Source organism: Centruroides vittatus, unplaced genomic scaffold (assembly GCF_030686945.1).
Source record: "Centruroides vittatus isolate TY-2023 unplaced genomic scaffold, ASM3068694v2 contig_468, whole genome shotgun sequence".
Classification (NCBI taxonomy): Eukaryota; Metazoa; Arthropoda; class Arachnida; order Scorpiones; family Buthidae; genus Centruroides; species Centruroides vittatus.
The window spans coordinates 44,579-63,750 of NW_027122262.1; the positions used below are offsets into that span (position 1 = coordinate 44,579).

General features: G+C 29.8%; 1 protein-coding gene across 1 annotated transcript; it reads left to right on the forward strand.

The window, feature by feature from the left end:
- The first annotated feature begins 2,499 nt into the window (after positions 1–2,499).
- On the forward strand, positions 2,500–17,633 carry LOC136977699 (osteopetrosis-associated transmembrane protein 1). The gene is made up of 7 exons (XM_067273242.1): positions 2,500–2,614; positions 2,692–2,960; positions 6,389–6,497; positions 6,734–6,846; positions 6,915–7,040; positions 17,187–17,349; positions 17,425–17,633. Exons 1-7 carry the CDS (start codon positions 2,554–2,556, stop codon positions 17,496–17,498), a joined length of 915 nt encoding a protein of 304 aa, XP_067129343.1. The 5' UTR covers positions 2,500–2,553; the 3' UTR covers positions 17,499–17,633.
- The last annotated feature ends 1,539 nt before the right edge of the window (positions 17,634–19,172 follow it).

Sequence of the window (19,172 nt, forward strand, 5' to 3'; positions counted from 1 at the left end):
GCGCTTACGAGACAACTTCCACGGCGAGAATAACTGAATAGTGTAAAGCAGCTAGAGGGAATTGGCGCATGCGCTTTTCAGAGCACCAACCTTAGCCGGTTTAGCTGGTAGAAGCTACACACGTGTAACGCTTCCAACGATTCTATCCCATAGCCACTGGGTATTGAACTATCTGACTAGGTGAATTGTTTAAGATTTAAAAAGTAAAGAGTATTCAATGTTATTCTTATGTACGTTTCTTTGCAAAGTTATATTTAATTATAATTTTCTTTTGATTATACTGTAATTATATTGACAGATTTTCAGACATAAAATCTTTAGAATTTTTATCACTTTTAGATGTTAATAATTTTAATATTCTGAAAACGAATTTTTCCAAGCGTGTTTTAATTCTTTAAATTAAGTAAATTTTATGGGAAATTTTTTGATTTATCTAAATTACATAGTGAATCGCAATATTTATATTCGTGTCCGGACTATTATATATTGACAAGTAACTCTTAAACATAAAACATATTATAATTAATGTCGATCCGAACAATACTAAAAGAATTACATGATTTAATACTATTAATTTTTATGGTACCATCTACTAGTGGGTCTGTTGAGCGCAGTTTTTCGACCACGAAGCAAATTCATACATTGGGCAGGAACACTCGGTCCGAGGAAAAATTGTCGTCGCTAGCGTTGCTTTCGATAGAAAAAGAGCTTTTAAATACGTTGATGGAGCCGACGACCAGCGAATTTTATGATAAAGTAATTAACGACTTTGCGGAAAAAATCGCCGAATAGTTAGTTTATAAAAAATTAAAAAAACAAGTTTTTCTATTATTGTTTGTATCGTATCAATTTGTATTATGTATGTATTATTTGTATTTTAGAACTAAAATACATAAATTGTTTATTTTTGTCATTTCCAGTATTTATTTAAAACTTTTATGGAAATGTGAGGTTCCGGACAGGTCCGACCCGTCACGAAATACGCGAAAAAACGGTTAATTTAGAGAAAAATGTATTAGTTTAAAAGACATAGGTAAAAGTCGTTTGTTTATTGTTTATATCAAACTGCCAGGCAGAAACCATAAATCGCGGAAGGAAGTCGTCCTATGATCGGTGGAAGATCGAATTCATCTTCGATTTTGACTTTTCTCCCGCTCCAGGTAAGAGTCTCGTTACGTTTAGTAACGAGGGACCAACCACTCGGGAAGCGTGATTGAGGGAGAACGACCAATCAAAATGGACGAAAGAAAGAACGGAGATTGATATAATCCCCGACAATCGAGGACACCTGGCACTCGGTTAACGTTCCGAATAACCAAAACGCCGTGTGTCAACGCGCAGAAGAAAAAAAAAAAAAAAAAAAAAATACAATTTCTCGTCTATTGTGCCAACCTGTAACTCGTGCCACTTCGGACTTAGACTGTGTCCCCGAAGCCAACAGAAGAAGTCTCCCCGTGCCGTACAGACTTGTCAACGCCACTATCCCGGGGCCACCTTCGATCGACCATCGAAGAACCACATCGACGCCCAGGCAGTGGCGTAGCGTAGTGGGAGAGCAGGGCGGCCCGCCCCGGGCGGCATTTTTAGGGGGCGGCAAAATTTCACAATAAATACACCTGTACAATACACAATAATGATGATTGTTCTTTGCCGAAAAGTTCTTTAGAATTACTGTATATTTTAGTCTTTTGAATTGAGATACCTAAATAAGGGGGCGGCGAAATTTTCTTCCGCCCCGGGCGACTGACACCCACGCTACGCCACTGCGCCCAGGATGTCCGAACGGCTGATTATCCTAAAGCAAACTATTTTGTACATAGTATATGTTTATTTTATGTTTCTTTTTTGTCGGTTTTTGTCAGGTACGTCTCTTCTGCCACCACGCACGTACGAATGGACCCTAGACCAGGGACCATTCGTACGTGTGTGCCAGCGGCCCTCGGGCCGCATGCGGCCCGTAGTAATATTTTTTGCGGCCCGCGTGGCATAAAATATGAATAAATATATCAATTTCCCAGCTTAATGAGATATTCGACAACAATTCAAACGTTATTTTCTACAACTTATATTTGTGAAGTTTTTTCGCAATGAATTTAGTAAAAATTAAAACAAGAAACCGGCTAACAGACACATCGAAACTAATTTAAAACTAGCAGTGACTGATATTTAACCAAATATTTCCGATATATTACGTTTAGATCGGTGCCAGAAGCTACATTAAGCATACCTATGCTAATTTATAATTATATATGAATAAAGAATTGTGATTTACCGAGTTTCCCCCCTCTTTTCTCTTGTGTGCGGCCCGCGTCAGTTCAAAAGTTTTGAAATGCGGCCCTTACGTAGAAAAAAGTTGCCCATCCCTGTCCTAGACCATTACTGAAGCGCAATTAACTGATTGCCCCTGGAAGTCGGCTTGTTACAGAACACAGCTTCCCTGTCATCAAATGTCACGGCACGCCATTGGACTGCAAAATTGTCTTTTACTGTAAATCCGCCAGAGCGCGTTCGATTCTGAAATGAGTCATGTGATGTGTGTTATTTGTATTGAAAATGAAATTATTTTTAACTTTTATATTTACTTTAAAGTTTTTTCTACCTGTCATAACAATAGGTAATTTGTCTTATTTTATATTGCGACGATGATGATGTTTATGATGATGACGACTTTTATATTTTACCATATTACAGAAGTTGCAAGGTTTTCAGCATCTCATGATCCAACGATTGCAGTTGAAACTGCAAATTTTGATGAATTCTTCGATTTAAAAAGAATTTCCGAAGTGTCTTACATGCAAAATATTTCCCCTAAATGTACTGAAATACTTGGAAATCTTGCTCAAATGTCTTCTGCCTTTATTTCTTGTTTTGTCATTCATTCCAGGCCTATTACAGCTTGTATCGCCTGTTACAAAGAATATACTGATTTTAGGGATATTCGTGAACAATTATACAATAAAGTAAGTCTCATTGTCTTAACTTATTATTATTGTTATTATAGTATGTGAAATGGTAAAACTCTATCCTTACTACGTGGGGAATTTTTCTCGGGTAGTCTGTTCCGAATATGTCGGACTTTGTCCCTCGCCGTCTTGCTATCCCCTCTGCAGACCAGGCCAAACCTACAATGAACGCGATTAAAACATACCCTGTTAATGCCCGCGGCGTAGAAAAAGACAAAACGGAAAAAACTGAAATATATATACGGGAAATCCTCGTTAATTTGAACTCGATGGTTCGAAATCCCATTAATTTGTAACTGTACTTTTGTCCTGGCTGGGGATGTACGGATTTACATGTTAAGGAATTTGGTTAGTTTGAAATATGGCTACTTTGTAATTTGAAGTGAAAACTCTGTTGGCGCTGTGTTAACTCGTTTGTTTAGATCGAACTGCCTCCGTGTTTTCCTCGCTACTTGATTATGTCTATGTAAATCTGTCTGTGCCAAGAGCTTGCAACCAGAAGTGATGTATCGTATAGTTTCTGGCATGATGTGACATTTCTGCGTGTGTTGTTTGTGAGTTTTTTTTTCTGTAATTTTTAGTATTTATGACCTGATCCTGTATGGAAATTGTTAACCCCAAAGAGGTATGGAAATTCTGTCTCCCCAAAGAGGTGCTCAGTCACATACAGCTAGGATTTCTCAGAAATGTATCAGGTGTGCGAAATTTTCTTAATCTGCACAGTCTTCAGATTTGTTGCTCATTGAACATTTGTGGGACCAGATGGGTTACCAATTTTAGCCACTTAAGAGTGAGGGATCTGGAGAAGCAGTTGCAGCTCTTAATACAGTAACAGCAAGCAAGTATTTAGTTGCTAAACTAAAAAAATAAACATTTTGATTTCAAAAATGAAAAGTAAATTAAAATTTAATTTACTGCATTATAGAGAAAGGAATATATTGTGTAATTTACAATATAATAGTGCAATAAAAAACTGAAAAATCAAACAGAGATTTATCATAGTAGAAGTTTTATGTTAAGCTAATATGAATTTCATAGGGAACTACAAGGTATTTACAAGTAATTGAGCACATTTTATTAATGAATTATAAATGAATCAAACAACTTAGGAAGATATACTATATATCAAATCATGGTAGCTGAGGCAATCTGCAGACCATTGCCTTGACCACCACAATCACCAGACCTTGTGCCTCTGAATTTTTTTTTCAAGTATAGGTGAAAGACCATGTGTACACATCAAAAGTGAGTGACATTTGATGAACTTAGATGACAAATTAAGGAAATCATCCAAACAGTTAATCTGAAATGCTGTGGAACACATGGCATGAAATCAAATATTGGCTGGATGTTTGTTTGTGTCACAAGCAGCCCAAATTGAACTCTTCTAAAGGTGAATATTTTTTACAAAAAACTGTTTGAGTTGCTATATGATTTGATATATAGTACATCTTCCTAAATTGTTTGGTCTATTTATAATTTATTAATGAAATGTGCTCAATTATTTGTAAGCGCTCTGTATATTTCTTATGTTTATGGTGGTATTTATCATTACATTTATAAATGATGTTTTGAGATTTGACTTTCTATAAAAAATTTTATATGGAGAAATAAACAACACAACACACCATATATATTTATTTCAGCATGCTTTAGTTGAAAAAAAAATGTTTTTTGGCTGCTTTTAGGAACCTGATTTAGGTTATTAAGCCATTTGAAAATGTGTGCCGGAATATGTATGTATGGTGTACTTGTTGTTTACTCTAAATAGTCCCAACCTTTGGGTAAATAAATACCAATTTTTTACAAGTTAAAATTATAAAATTTTTAATGTATCTGAAACATTATAACTGATATGTTGTTTGAAACACTATAATTACAGTTAATTATAGTTCTCTTTCTTTACTAACTTTTGGAGGTGAGTCAATAAATATGGCAGAAAGAGGTAAAATATGTATTAGAAATAATCAACATACCACATATATTTCTCCTGAACTTTGTTACTCAGATGAAATGCTTATGGTATGTTGATTATTTCTAATAAATACTTTGCCTCATATATATTGATTCATTTCCAAAAATTGGTAAAGAAAGAGAATAATTCTTGGGGGAAAAAGTTTTACTTTTAATCTTTTTAATTGTAGTTATAGTATTCAAACAACATTACAAATTAACACATTTGATTTTGAAGTTGACTGAATTCTTTTTTTTTTTTTTTTAATTATTATATGTTGACTGTTTCATTTGATGATTCATTCTTGATTGACAGCTTCTTTCTAATCTTTCTTGCTTGGTAAGAAATATTTGATTAAGATTAATCAATCTATTGTTATTTTATTTGTAGATTTTCAGCAAAATAATTTCCAAAATTTCTATAAAAATTGTTTATATTTGGGCAGGCTTATGAAAATTTTTATCAAGTGAAGTTGTAATGTTGAATATGACTAATACATCATTATATTTGTCTGCCACTTTTTAACTGAGACCATTGAAACAATGAATAGGAGGCACCTTTATCAAAGAACCACATTTATTTTATAAAAAATTTTATATTTAGCATTGTGCAATGTGTACAGTATTTTGCTTGAGGAATGTTAAAAATTTGTAATTGTTTTACTGACAGTTTTTATAAAATGTATGACTTTGTTAATTCTAAAGCTGGAATTATTTTCTAAATACTAAAATTCACATCTTTCTCTCATTTTCCAGCATTTATGGATTAAAAACAAAGTTTTTGGCTACCTTGTGTCATGTTAAGTAGAATTCTGTATTGAACGTGTATAGCAGGTCTGAAGTTTTATTTATTCTTACTTTCATCATACAACAAGAATTTTGATAAGTAACTTACAGTTATATGATGAAAGTAAGAATACATAATCTTTTCTTTGTGTTGTTTGAATGTATGGATCATCTCTAACATCAGAACAGGCTGAGGGTTTTTCCTCCTATTTTTTATTTTAAAAATATTGTTTTAAATTGAAATTTCTGGCTTCATTGGATAAATCTTAAAATTTTATTAATTTTATTATAAAATAAATGTGTTCTTTGATAAAGGTGCCTCCTGTTTATTATTTCGATAGTCTCGGTTAGAAAGTGGCAGATGAAGTATTAGTCATATTGAACATTACAACTTCACTTGATGATATTTTACAAAAATTTATTTTATTGGGTAGAAAGGCAGTAGAAAGTATTGAAATTAGTTTGTATTTAGAATAAAAAGATATAACATTCTCCAAAACTCTGACTGTAATGATAAAGTAGGATTATAACTGAAATTAGATGTGATAAAATTTCTTGTTTATAAAGTATTTATAAACAAGAAATATTTATAAATTTATATAATATTTTTAAAAGTAGCAAATATAAATAAATATCAATTTAGAATGAATGATTTAATTTATTAATATACTGTTTTTTTTTTCTAGTCAGACAAATATAATTGTCAAAAGCAATTGCTTAACCAGGATAGAATTCACATTGTTAGCACAACTTGTAATTTTATATTGAATACTTGGTACACAGCAAACTGTGATAGTAAGTATACTTTGAATTCAGTGGCGTAGCCTGGGTGTCAGCCGCCCGGGGCGGAGGAAAATTTTGCCGCCCCCTTATTTAGGTATTTTTACAAGATATTATTATTTATTGTGAAATTTTGCCACCCCCTATAAGTGCCGCCCGGGGCGGGCCGCCCCTGCTGCCCCCACTACGCTACGCCACTGTTTGAATTGTAAACATTTATCTCTAAAAGACTAATTGTTAATTGTTAACAGATTGCTTCAAAGTAATCGATGATGATAAAGAAATTCTAACCAATGAGTCAATAAATATCATCAACATTTCTCATTCCCTTGATGAATGTTTCAAAAATTATTCAAAGACTGAGGTAACGGTATTTTATCAGTATAATGTTATATTTTCATTAAATTGTATCTAAAGTCATAAATTTTGTAGAAAGGAAAGATTGTGAATTCAACAGTGTGTCATTCTTGCAAGGATTTATATCATAAATTAAACAGTGCATATAGAAAACTAAGCAAGGATATCAATAATAATGTTTGTGCAGATATTTTAGATAAGGTATGTATTTATGAAATTATTTCAGTTTTTATATGTTGTGTTTTAAATATAATACACTAACAAGGGAACTGTCGGAGTGTCTTCTAATAAATTTTAATAAAATTTAGTTAATAATTACGTTAAAAGTATACAAACTCTATGACAAATTTGTAGTATTCACTAAAAGTGTTAATCAGAGATATTAGCAATCAAATGTTGTACTATTTTATAGTACTTTAACACAGATATGCAAATTTTTAGAAGTGAAAGGGTCGTGGAGGAAGACGGCGATATTACATTTAGAATAAATTCTAGAATTTTCGAAAATGGGAGAAGAATTAATAAAATTTAGTTTAATTACGTTAAAAGTATACGAACTCTATATTAAATTTGTAATGTTTACTAAAAGTGTTAATCAGGATTAATAGCAATCAAATGTGGTACTATTAATACAAATATGCAAATTTTTAGTAGTGAAACGGTCGTGGAGGAAGACGGCGCTATTATATTTAAGAATAAATTCTAGTTTTCAAAAATGGGAGAATCAAATGTAAATATTCAAAACGTTATAGCAGAATTTAAACGTTTATGTGATAATGTTTGGCCTACAGAAAATATTTGTAGGCCTAATATTTCAGACGTTGATAAACAGGTAGCCAAACTGCTTTTTAATGCATTTAGTGATATTTTAAGTAGTTATGTAAGTAGAGATGACGAAGAGTTTTGTCAAATGAAAAATAATAATTTGATTATAGATAGGCCTATTTCAGATAATAAAATAACGCGTCCTCTTCTAGAGAAAGAAATTGATAAAGTAGACACTGACTGTGAATCAGGATATTCAGATGATGATGAAAAATCCGATAAGAATATAATCTCAACAAAACTAAAAGAAGAAATTCTTAACTTGCATAAGTAACACCCAAAATGGAAATTACTCACATTACAGCGGAAAGGAGCTAAAGAATTAAAACGTTTTAGTGATTTATATAAATGGGAAAAACAATTTAAATCTCGAAAGCATAGAATTGAAATGTTAAAAATCATTAAAGAACATACTAAACAAATGTTTGATGAAGCTCGAGACAGCTATAAAATTGTTAAAGGAAATCAATTAAAATTATGGGCATTACAGAAATTTCTTCAACTGAATAGTTCAATTAAGTTTACAGCTAGTGATTCTTGGGTTGCAAAATTTAAAAAAGAATATAGATTAGTATCTCGAAAGATTACAAAACTTGTAAATAAAACAGAAATAGTGAATGAAAAGGATATTTTAGTAAAAGCTGCGCAATTTCAAACAACAGTAAAAAATTTATTGCCATCTTATTCGCATAACTTCGTATTTAATACGGATCAGTGTGGTTTTTCATACAAAGTGATTACACCAAGAACACTTTCATATAAAGGAGAAAGAAATACTATTGGATTTGCACATTCTCCAAGTAATAAAGTTACACATTACTACACTGTTCAATGTTTAATTAATGCTAATGGACAAGTTGTAGGTAATGTATTTATTTGCTTACAAGAGGCTCACGGAACGTTTGGACGTAGAGTTCAAGCATCACTGTTCAATGCCCCAAACGTAACTGTTACAGCTAGCTCATCTGGCAAATTATCTACAGCAGTTATTACAAACTATGTAAAAGACGTATTATCTCCAAATATAACAGAAAATTCTTTATTAATAATTGACTCGTGGAGTGGACAAACAAATATTAATATTTATAATACAGTATTTTAAACATCTACAAATCAAAATTCATGCGAAATATTAATTATTCCACCACGATGGTGGAATGATTAATATGGTGTTAAATGTGCACGATGCCAACAGATTCTTTATTTTGCTTTGTTGAAAAATATCACGTAAATAGTTGCCTATCTAATAATTTGTGAATATAATAACTTTTAAATATATCTATTAAAATGTACTTATTTATTATGTTTCGATTGTTTTCTTTATATTTATTCTATCATTACTTTTATATTAAATTTCATTGTTAAAGTAGTATATATATATAATCTTTTATAACATTTATTTGAGTTTCCTTATTGACTTTCCTATTTGAGTTATTCCTTATTCTACTTTGTAAATGTAATACAGTGATACTTCGGTTTTCGTAGTGTTTAATACTAAAAAACAAATTAAGAAATTAATATAAAATGAGTATAAAAAACTAATACAATGGTCTCCGAAACAGAATTGCCATTTAACTGGTTTTGATTGATGGAAATTAATAACAACTGTTTGGTATCTTCAATTGTTTGTGGTCTCTGTTTCATTAGCACATTTACACCTTTTGCTACATTAGCCTCCTTTTTTGCTTCCTTTTTCGCCACAACAAAACTTATTGTGGATGGCAACTTCCCGTACAGTACATGTGACCGATTTCAGCAATCTTAATGCCACTCTCGTATTTCTTAATGATTTTCTTCAATTCGATCGTGTTCCTGGCCTTCTTCGAAGGGTACTGGCTCTGAAAACTTTCTTTGGTCCCATGATGGAACTAAAAAGAATGGAAGCAATGGAATTGTTTGGCTAGACATGAGGCATAATGCTCATACAGCAAGAAACAATGCCACAATGATTTGTGAGCAGAAAAACGCGTGGGTCGCTTTGTTTTCGCAAAATTAGCAACGAGATCATGTGGCACACCGACGAAATCCGAGGCAAATTTGCAAAAAATCGACGAAAACCATACTCAACAAAAATCGAGGTATTACTGTATCTTCCTCCATGACCCTTTCACTACTAAAAATTTTCATATTTGTGTTAAACTACTATAAAATAGTATGACATTTGATTGCTATTAATCCTGATTAACACTTTTAGTAAACATTACAAATTTAATATAGAGTTTGTATATTTTTAAAGTAATCAAACTAAATTTTATTAATTCTCCCATTTCGAAAATTCCAGAATTTATTCTAAATGTAATATTGCCGTCTTCCTCCACGACCCTTTCACTTCTAAAAATTTGCATATCTGTGTTAAAGTGCTTTAAAATAGTTCGACATTTGATTGCTAATATCTCTGATTAACACTTTTAGTGAATACTACAAATTTGTCATAGAGTTTGTATACTTTTAATGTAATTATTAACCAAATTTTATTAAAATTTATTAGGCAACATTCCGACAGTTCCCTTGTAAGTATATAAGATGTTTGACATAATTTTTTTTTCTTATCAGACAATTATGACTTTAGATAAAAATTAAAAGTGTAATGTAAAAAGAAATTTAATTATAAAAAGTTCATTGATCATAATTTAAAGAATTCTTGAAATGAAATTTGTTGGGTTTATCATCAAACATTTTATGAACAAAATATGGCATTTTGAAATAAATATATTATTGTGTATTGTATCGTGTAAAATCTTACAGATTTTACACAATACAATACACAATAATTTTTATGTTTGTTGATTAGTAGTGTGTTTATAATTTGTTTGTGGTTGGTTTAATATATAATCCTTTATTATTTAAACCGTTAAAAATTTTTTAAAGATTCGAAAAATTTTAAATGTCGCGAGCATTCAAAGCTTTATGTTCGAATGTGGAAATGTAATAAATTTTTCCTGAAGATGACCTATAAAAATTAGGTTGAAAACGTTAGAAATTAAAGGTAGCAGTAAGCTCAGCAAGTGTTTTGGTGTTTGAGTATTGTTGTAAGTAATTTGCTGAGGAAGTGAAGATTATCTGTAAGATAATTTTGTGGCTTTGAAGAATAAAGGCCAATGTCATGTGCATTTGCCTTTAACATTGGCTCTTATTCTTTGAAGCCATAGAATTATGCTATATAATTTTCTTGTTTATATATAAAGTTCATAAAATGGAGATTATATTTGTTTATTATTACCAATTTATTATACATGAATCCCATAGAAGAAAAAAAATACAAAATTTAATATTTAATTACTAATATAAAAGCCATCATCTGTGTGTGAATTGCTTATAACTTCTGCAATTCAGATGAAATTTTGGTTATATTCGTTTTATGTTCTGATGGAAAATATAGGAAATATTAGATATAGAATATACATTTTATTGATTTCTGATTGGTGATCGCACTATTGTTGCAGTGATGTCGGTGACCATGTGACGTTCATGCTTAACGAGGAAATTTCTCTTAAGTTTCATTTTAAAATATTCTGGCAAATGGCTTATTTTAAAGATACTTTTAATATTAAATTTAAAATTTAAACTGAAAAATGTTGGCCTCACCGTGTCACTTCTATAATACATTTAAAAAAAATCCTTCCATAGTGACCATGTGACGTTCTATTATCCAATTGGAAGTAACAATCTAACAAGCCCATTATTTAGAAAGTGTTATTACTTGTTTAATTAACATATGTACAGGACATCTTTGGACTAAATTAACAATGTGGAATTAAAATGACTTGCTATTTTGTCGATAAAAAAAATGCCTATGGGAAAGCATAAGAGTAAATTCTATATTTAAAAGAATAAGTACGACCGACACCCCCGAAGTCCATGAAGTCAACTTGAGCAACAATCGAGTAAGAATTGCTTTGTCAAGGGCTGCAGAAACAGCATCACAATGTCAAGTTGGACTTGAAGTTTTTCTCAATTCTTCAAACTCTACTTTCTCACAAAAAATATTTTGTCATGCTTTGATGAGAGAATTTCTAGTTCTAATATAACTACAATTTGGTTCTATTTTTTAGGATGAGCTGTATATTATATCTTACTCAATTTGAACTCAATCTAGAAAACATTTCTGAAAATAAACTATTTAAAAAACTCAGTGCAGGGAAATAAACTAGAATAAACTTTTTATCCTATTTCTGTGTTTGTTATGCTACATAGGCAAATATTATAATCATCAAACTTTACAAAAATGCATTTAGAGTGTTTTGCATGCCTCTTTCTTTGTAAACTCTAATGTTTGGGTAAATGTAATACAATAAAATAAACAATTAAAAACACAAACAGATAAAAAGGTTTAAGCTTCTTTTCCAAATGTAAGAAGTCTCCTTACTTTTAAATTTCCTTAAAAGTCCACATACAGATTTCCCTCATACAACATGGCACTTCTACAACATGGTTTTGTTTTAACATAATTCAAAAATTTGGGAAATCCTCCATACAAAATTTCATAACTTTTAAGTGCAAACTCTTTATTTGATATTTTGGTTAATGTTATCTATGGTTCCAAGATGGTGGCTCATCTGATTCCAGCAAGGAAACAGTGGGGATGCACGTTCTAACCTAACCTAACCTAACCTATTCTAATAATTTTGTTGGTAATAATTATGGTAATTTATTAGAATAGGTTAGGTTAGAATGTGCGTCCCCACTGTTTCCCTTCTTCTATTTGCTGGAATCAGAAACGAGCTGCCATTTTGGCACCATAGGTAACATTAACCGATATTTTTTATTCAAGTAAGCATACATTATCTCAAATTTGCCCATGGATTTTAGAATATTGAAGTTTTTAATCTGTTTTGTGCCTTTTATCAGGTTTAATTAATGAAAACTGACAGTACAATTTTTTTCTTCCTTGTCCTAGCTTTCCTATCAACAAGGTGGTCGTGTTGTTGCTTTTAAATTTTAGCCTTTAACACTGTCACTATGTTTTGTTTTTATAGATTAATATTTGTATTTAGTAAAGTTTATTTAAACATTTTTAGATAAGTGTTGTTAAACTTTTTTTTACCTGTAGGTAAGTAATCATTTATAAAAATGAACAAGATACAGCGGTATCTCAGTACTTGAACAATTTGGTATTTTAACACAAATTCTGGAAAAAAAAAGTTGCTTACTCCTCAATTTGAACAAATGCAACCCACTAGAACAAATTTTTAATTAATAACATTTATTTTTATTTTGTCATACATAAAAAATTTTTATTGTAAACGTAGAAAAAATGAAGATATTGATGATATTTCTGATCAAGATATACAAAAAAACTCAGATGACAATACTATGTAAAAAGAAAACACTACATTTAACTAAAATTAATATTAATGTATAATACAGTACTTGAATTGTGATTGTTAGTTAATTATTGATTGCTTTAATAAACATATTTTTCTTAGTAACAAAAAAGAATATAGTATACTTTTGTTAACTTTTGGAACCTAACCCCATGTTTTGCATTAGTCCTTTGTTTTGTATAGCACGGATTTGTATAAACAACATTTTTTTCAGAACATAACTACTGTGTTATACAAGGGATACCTATATTTTCTTTACTGTACTCATAAATGTTGATGTATAATATATTGCAAGGTCCAAAATAACAAAGAAATGACCCTTGAATCAGAGTTCATAAAATATCAAAAAAAAATGTATTAAATTATAACTGCCAGTATTAGAATTTGATTATAAAACAAAACTTATAATTTCAACAATAATTAGTATAAAACTCAGATATTACCGCATAACTTTCGAATTCAGTATTTACAACAATATAGTTAATTATTAGTACAATTTATAAAATTCTAATTATTCAAAATCTCAAACAGTTAACCTGGTTAAGGAAAATAACCTAGCAGAAGATAAACTCAATCAGCCAGGTTGATTAATTAAACACTTAAAATTCAAGAGAAGTGGAGATTAGCTTTCTGTATCAGTTTGACAATGGTCCTTTATACATTGTTAATTAGTATATTGAACATGATTGCAAAAAATAAAATGTTTCTTAACTGTGTTTCTACAAATATTTAACATATACCACCATATAACCAGATAATAATTTTGTCGTTATTCTCATACTAACATTATTCAAATGTTAGTATGAGATTATGCAAATAAAGTTCTAGTGTTGAGAGAACAGTTACGGTTTAACATAACTCAGTTCACTCCAAAATTCAAAATAACTAAAACAAAAAGAAAAAAGAAATAATGTGAGTAATTAAATATAAAAGAGAATTATTTATAAATAAATTATTAAATAATATATTAAAGCAAAGAGAGAATTATGTATTTATAAACAATTCTCTTTTAATCTTACTTAATTGTACTATTAGAGAGTACACAAAAATTTAATTTTTCCTTCTTTTCTGACTTATGGAGGACTAAATGTTTCTCAACTTTAAACCATTTACTAAAAATGAAATATAATTAGAATTAAAAGGTTAAAAAAACCAAACCAGTTTTTTGTAGAGAGAAAAACACTTTTTATTACCTCACACTTATCCCTAAATGCATTTTGCCAGTTCACTGGCCTCTTCAGTAGGGCTTACAAATACACAATATAGTTCAAATTGCCAACTATGATAAATATCCATTATAGTCTCCTACCTCGTGTTTACAATCTATATACCCGTCAAGCATTCCGCTGGTATCACGCCATTATTAGATTTACAGAGTTACTTTGCATAAAAATTGCAAAATAAATTTCCTTTTAACCATATTTGTTTCTTTGTATACAATCTTTACTTTATTAATATTAATTTGACAATTATTAGCATTGCGATGTAAAATTACTGGGGAAGTATTAACTTTTAATTGTACTGCAGCAAGATATTCTGGTAGATATAGAATATCTACCAGAATATTCTATAACCTTTAACTTTCTCTGCAAGATTTTCTATAACCTTTACCTTCCATTTAATTTCTCCCATATAAAAACTTGGAATTCCACACGTGCATTGTAATCTGTACACCAATTAAGTAAGAGTGAAAAATTCTGACTCCATTGTTTTAAATAATTTATTTAATTTTTATAATTCTCTTTTAGTTTCATTCAATAATTTTCTCATTCAGTTTATTTATAAATAAGCCTCTCTTTTGCTATCTCACAATATTTTCAAATTCTGTCTTCACAGTTACATATTTGCACAGTACTTATCCTCCTTTGACAGCTTCCTGTTCACTTATTTTACTAGGAAGCTGTCTTAAAAATATATATGGAGACTTCTAAGGAAATTTAAAAGTGTAGAAACTTTTAAATGTAGTTATAAGAACTAAATTAAGAAAGGTGCTCAAGAACCTTTTTTTTATTTTTGTGTTTGCTTATTGTATTATGCTTATTCAAACATAGGAATTTCACAACTGGAGAGGAATGCAGGATATCCAAAATGCATTTTGTAAAATTTGATGATACTTGTTTATAATATACGCATATGTTAAGGACAACTGTCAGAGAACAAATTCCTTAAATTGAGTTTTTAGAAATTTTTACTAACAATAAACTTGTTTACAAGATTATGTTTTGGATTCAAATTAACATAAATCTTTCACACAATATTCTATTCACAATGTCTGTAAAGTGAAACTCTACTTTTATTAATTTTAATAATAATGGAAATGCAAAAATTCAGATTTATTATAAAATAACAACAGAATTTTAAATATAAAAATACAGACAAGATACAATACCAGGTAAATGAAAAGATATTCTTCATGCATGGATGTACAGACTGGAATGTACTAAAAACAGTAGTTGGGGAAGTACAGTGCACTCACATTCCTAAAAACAGGACCAGAGTCAGGTCTAGGCAAACTAGACAATTATAATTGCCTAAGACCCGGATTCGAAAGGATCCTGTGAATCAATTTGTAAACTTTTATTTCTTTATATTTGAATTTAAAAGGTTAGTAAACAAAGTAAATAGTCTCTAAATCAACGAGCTTTCAGGCTTTCGTTTATTATTGACACCCGTAGAGTATGGATATAAAAACAAGTATTAGGGATAATTTTCAAATTGGTCTATCAGATCGTATCGGCAGAATTCGGTATCATATCATCTCTAGCTAAAATTTGCTGTATGTATTAATTTTATAAACAAATTTATCATTTTTTAAAACAACTAAAATATCAAGTGCTGAAATTAAATTAACGAATCTCTGTATTAGAATGTGCACTGTTTGAAGACAAAATTTATTGTTTTTGTTTGCAAATGCTGTGCTGCAACAAGTAGAAATGCTTTTAATTGTAATTAAATATAATTCAATGAATACGTTGTTAACTTTGTAAAATTTGGAAAAGAAAAAAAAACAAGCAAAATTAGTTGAGATTATTGAGAATAAACTGCACTTAATTTGAATAAAAAAGTTTTGTTACCAATCTTATTTAATGATTTAATCTTTATGAAAAATGACTTCTGGACTTTAATTTTTAACAGCAATATAAGCATATTATATAAATTACGTATGTTAATTGCATGGATTAAAACTTTTAATGAAAAATGAAATTTTACAAATTACAAAACTACATTAATAAAAATATACAAAGCAGAATCTTTAAATATAAATTCTACAGATATGCCCAATTCGTGAATTTGAAAACAAATTAAAATTTTGAATGTATTTCATTCAGTGGCGTAGCGTAGTGGGGTGGCAGGGGTGGGCTGCCCCATGCAGCACTTTTAGGGAGCAGCATTTTTTCACAATAAATAATAATATCTTGTAAAAATTTGAACCATTTCATTTCATATTTTTGTCGTACCTACGATTCGGACCGATTGAAATGAGCACGGAATTTTTCATTACTTATTCTCTGACGAAACTGGAGAATCCCCTTTCTTTAAATGAATGTATAATAATGACATCTTGCTCATTATAGCGACTGACAACACTCTCTGTACTGACTTGTAGGGATTCCCCATATTTTATTTAAGAGGGGTGAAATTTTCCTCCGCTCCAAGTGGCTGACACCCACGCCATGCCACTGATTTCATTATACTGTATTTCTTTTATATGTTTGTTTCTTACTTATTGTTAAATTAAGTTTTATTTGTACTTTTGACTATTATATATATATCCTTATAACAGCAGTAAAGTGTCTTTTCCCAAGTTATTTGTTGTTATAGTATAGAACACATTTTCTGCTTTAAAATCTATTATAAAAAATATCATTTGTTTTTAAGTTTGAATTTAAAGACATCTGCAAAATGAATAAATAAAGATTTAATTTTAATTTTAATGTCAGTTTAAAATTTGTTTTATGTGAAATTAATATAATTTTTTCGTCTGTTTCTAAACAGACACTCATAATGGTTAGATTTGTCATTTTAATTTCAATGTTGTATTTTCTTTTTTTATAGTCTCGACTTCATACTTTACATGTAGTCATAAATTTTGTTAAAGCAATACTGTACTAAGATGTAGAATTATGTAATTTATAGTTTCCTTACTTAATTGATATAAATAATTGTAATAAATGATGAAACATATCTTAATTTACAGATAAATGTCACTCGCCACGAATGGAGGAATATTTACAAATGTATACCACATTATAATCAGGATGCATTTGTATACATCATAGCTGTTATAACTTGTTTGCTTGTGATTATTTTCTATCCTGCATATAAATTTGTGGGTGTGAAAAATACTTTAATATTAAAACGTAAGTTGAAATTTATGTTTTTAAACAATACTTTCAGCTTCCCTTTCGAACTTAAATTTGAATTTCTCTTTACAGAAAAACGTCTTTCCGAACTGCATGCTACGAGCAGCAAAAGTAGGCAGTTTTCGTCTTCGAGTCACAGTAATTAGGCTTTGATAACATATTGCCAAAAGACAATATATAAATTGAATGAACACAATCTATTTATAGCTGTAAAAATTTATATGATTGTAAATAAAAAAGTTATTTTTCTTTTTTATAATAAATTAAAAATTTTGTATCTATTTAGTATTGTCACTTTTGTTAAAGAAAATGTACTTTCTCTAATAATATATTTTAAATAAAGTATTACAAAGTCAACCACTTGGAAAAAAACACTTCTAATGAAAAAATTGATAAGAATGAAAATTTAATATTTTCAAGGGGCTTTTTTTAAGATGTAAAAGCAAAGCATCTTCCATCCCCTTTTTGGATGGGATAAGACAACTTCAAATATTCAAATGGACACCCCCAAATTTTTAATTTTTGAATTCTGTATTAAAAAATCCATGAACAAGGTTCTTGACTTTTCTAGCAACATTTAAAACTGCATGTGTGGCACTATCTGTTATGATATATTAATTATTATAAAATGGCATAAAGCTTAATTTAGAGGGTAGGATTGGGTTTTATAAGAAATTCTAAATGCTAATAATGAGTAAGTAAATAATGTTTATTCGTAATAGCTTTACACCTGTTACAGAGGGGTGATACAAATGAAAACCAACCACAGTTGGCTTTGCCTTATTTAACATTTATTCCAATATAGTTGACATTGTGTCTATTCTCGTTAACTTAAATATACAGTTTTAATACTATAAACTTAATTATTTAAAACTGTATGGCATCTTGCACCGTTACAAACAAACAATTGTCTTATTATCCATTACCATTTACTATATGGAAAAAATAAGTAGATGATATTTTGATTGACAAACTTAGAGACAACCTCTGTGTGTTGGTTATCTCCTAACTCTAGATGCCTCCTCACAAAATTTACACCATGTGAATTTTTGACAAAAAGAAAAAAACAAACCCTTACACCAAGACATCAGCAATTAGTAACCACCAATATAAGAGTATTCTGAAATTAGGTTATACTGCGCAATTTTTAAATATAACAATCAGTGATATCCTGAGACAGGTAAATACCAAGAACAATCTCTAGCGGTAATTAACTTTCAATATAATCATCTCAATAGTATCATTGATGTTTTTTTCACAGTTTTTTGTCATAAAACACTATTGATAAGTATCACCGTCAGAATAAACAAGTATATCTGTTTCTAAATTTTCTACTTTCCTAGTTTTAACCTTTCAAATATCTATTGTTTCTAACAATTCATTAGCATTAATCTGAAATGTTAATTAGTTCCTTCTCACAATACCACTCAGTTGAACCACTTCATCCAGATTAACATCATATGTGTATTTTTGATTATCCTGTATATCAGGGATGGGCAACCTGCGGCCTGCATTCATATATTTTGCGGTCCGCGATGCATAAAATGTGAATAAATATATCAATTTCCCAGCTTAAAGAAGTATACAGCAAAAATTCAAACGTTATTTTTACAACTTATGTATGTGAATAGTTTTTCCCGCAATGAATTTAGTAAAAATTAAAACAAGAAACCGGCTTACAGACACATGGAAACTAATTTAAAACTAGCAGTGACGAATATTTAACCAAATATTATATATGAATAAATAATTCTGATTTACCAACATTTTTTTTTCCTCTTTCTCTTTTATGCGGCCCGCATCAGTTCAAAAGTCTTAAA

Excerpts from the sequence above, each read along its gene's own strand:
- LOC136977699 (XM_067273242.1), top strand. The coding sequence starts at position 2,554 with ATGAAATTATTTTTAACTTTTATATTTACTTTAAAGTTTTTTCTACCT. Across the intron at positions 2,961-6,388 it reads GTGAACAATTATACAATAAA|TCAGACAAATATAATTGTCA; the intron begins GTAAGTCTCATT and ends TTTTTTTTCTAG. Across the intron at positions 6,847-6,914 it reads AAAATTATTCAAAGACTGAG|AAAGGAAAGATTGTGAATTC; the intron begins GTAACGGTATTT and ends TAAATTTTGTAG.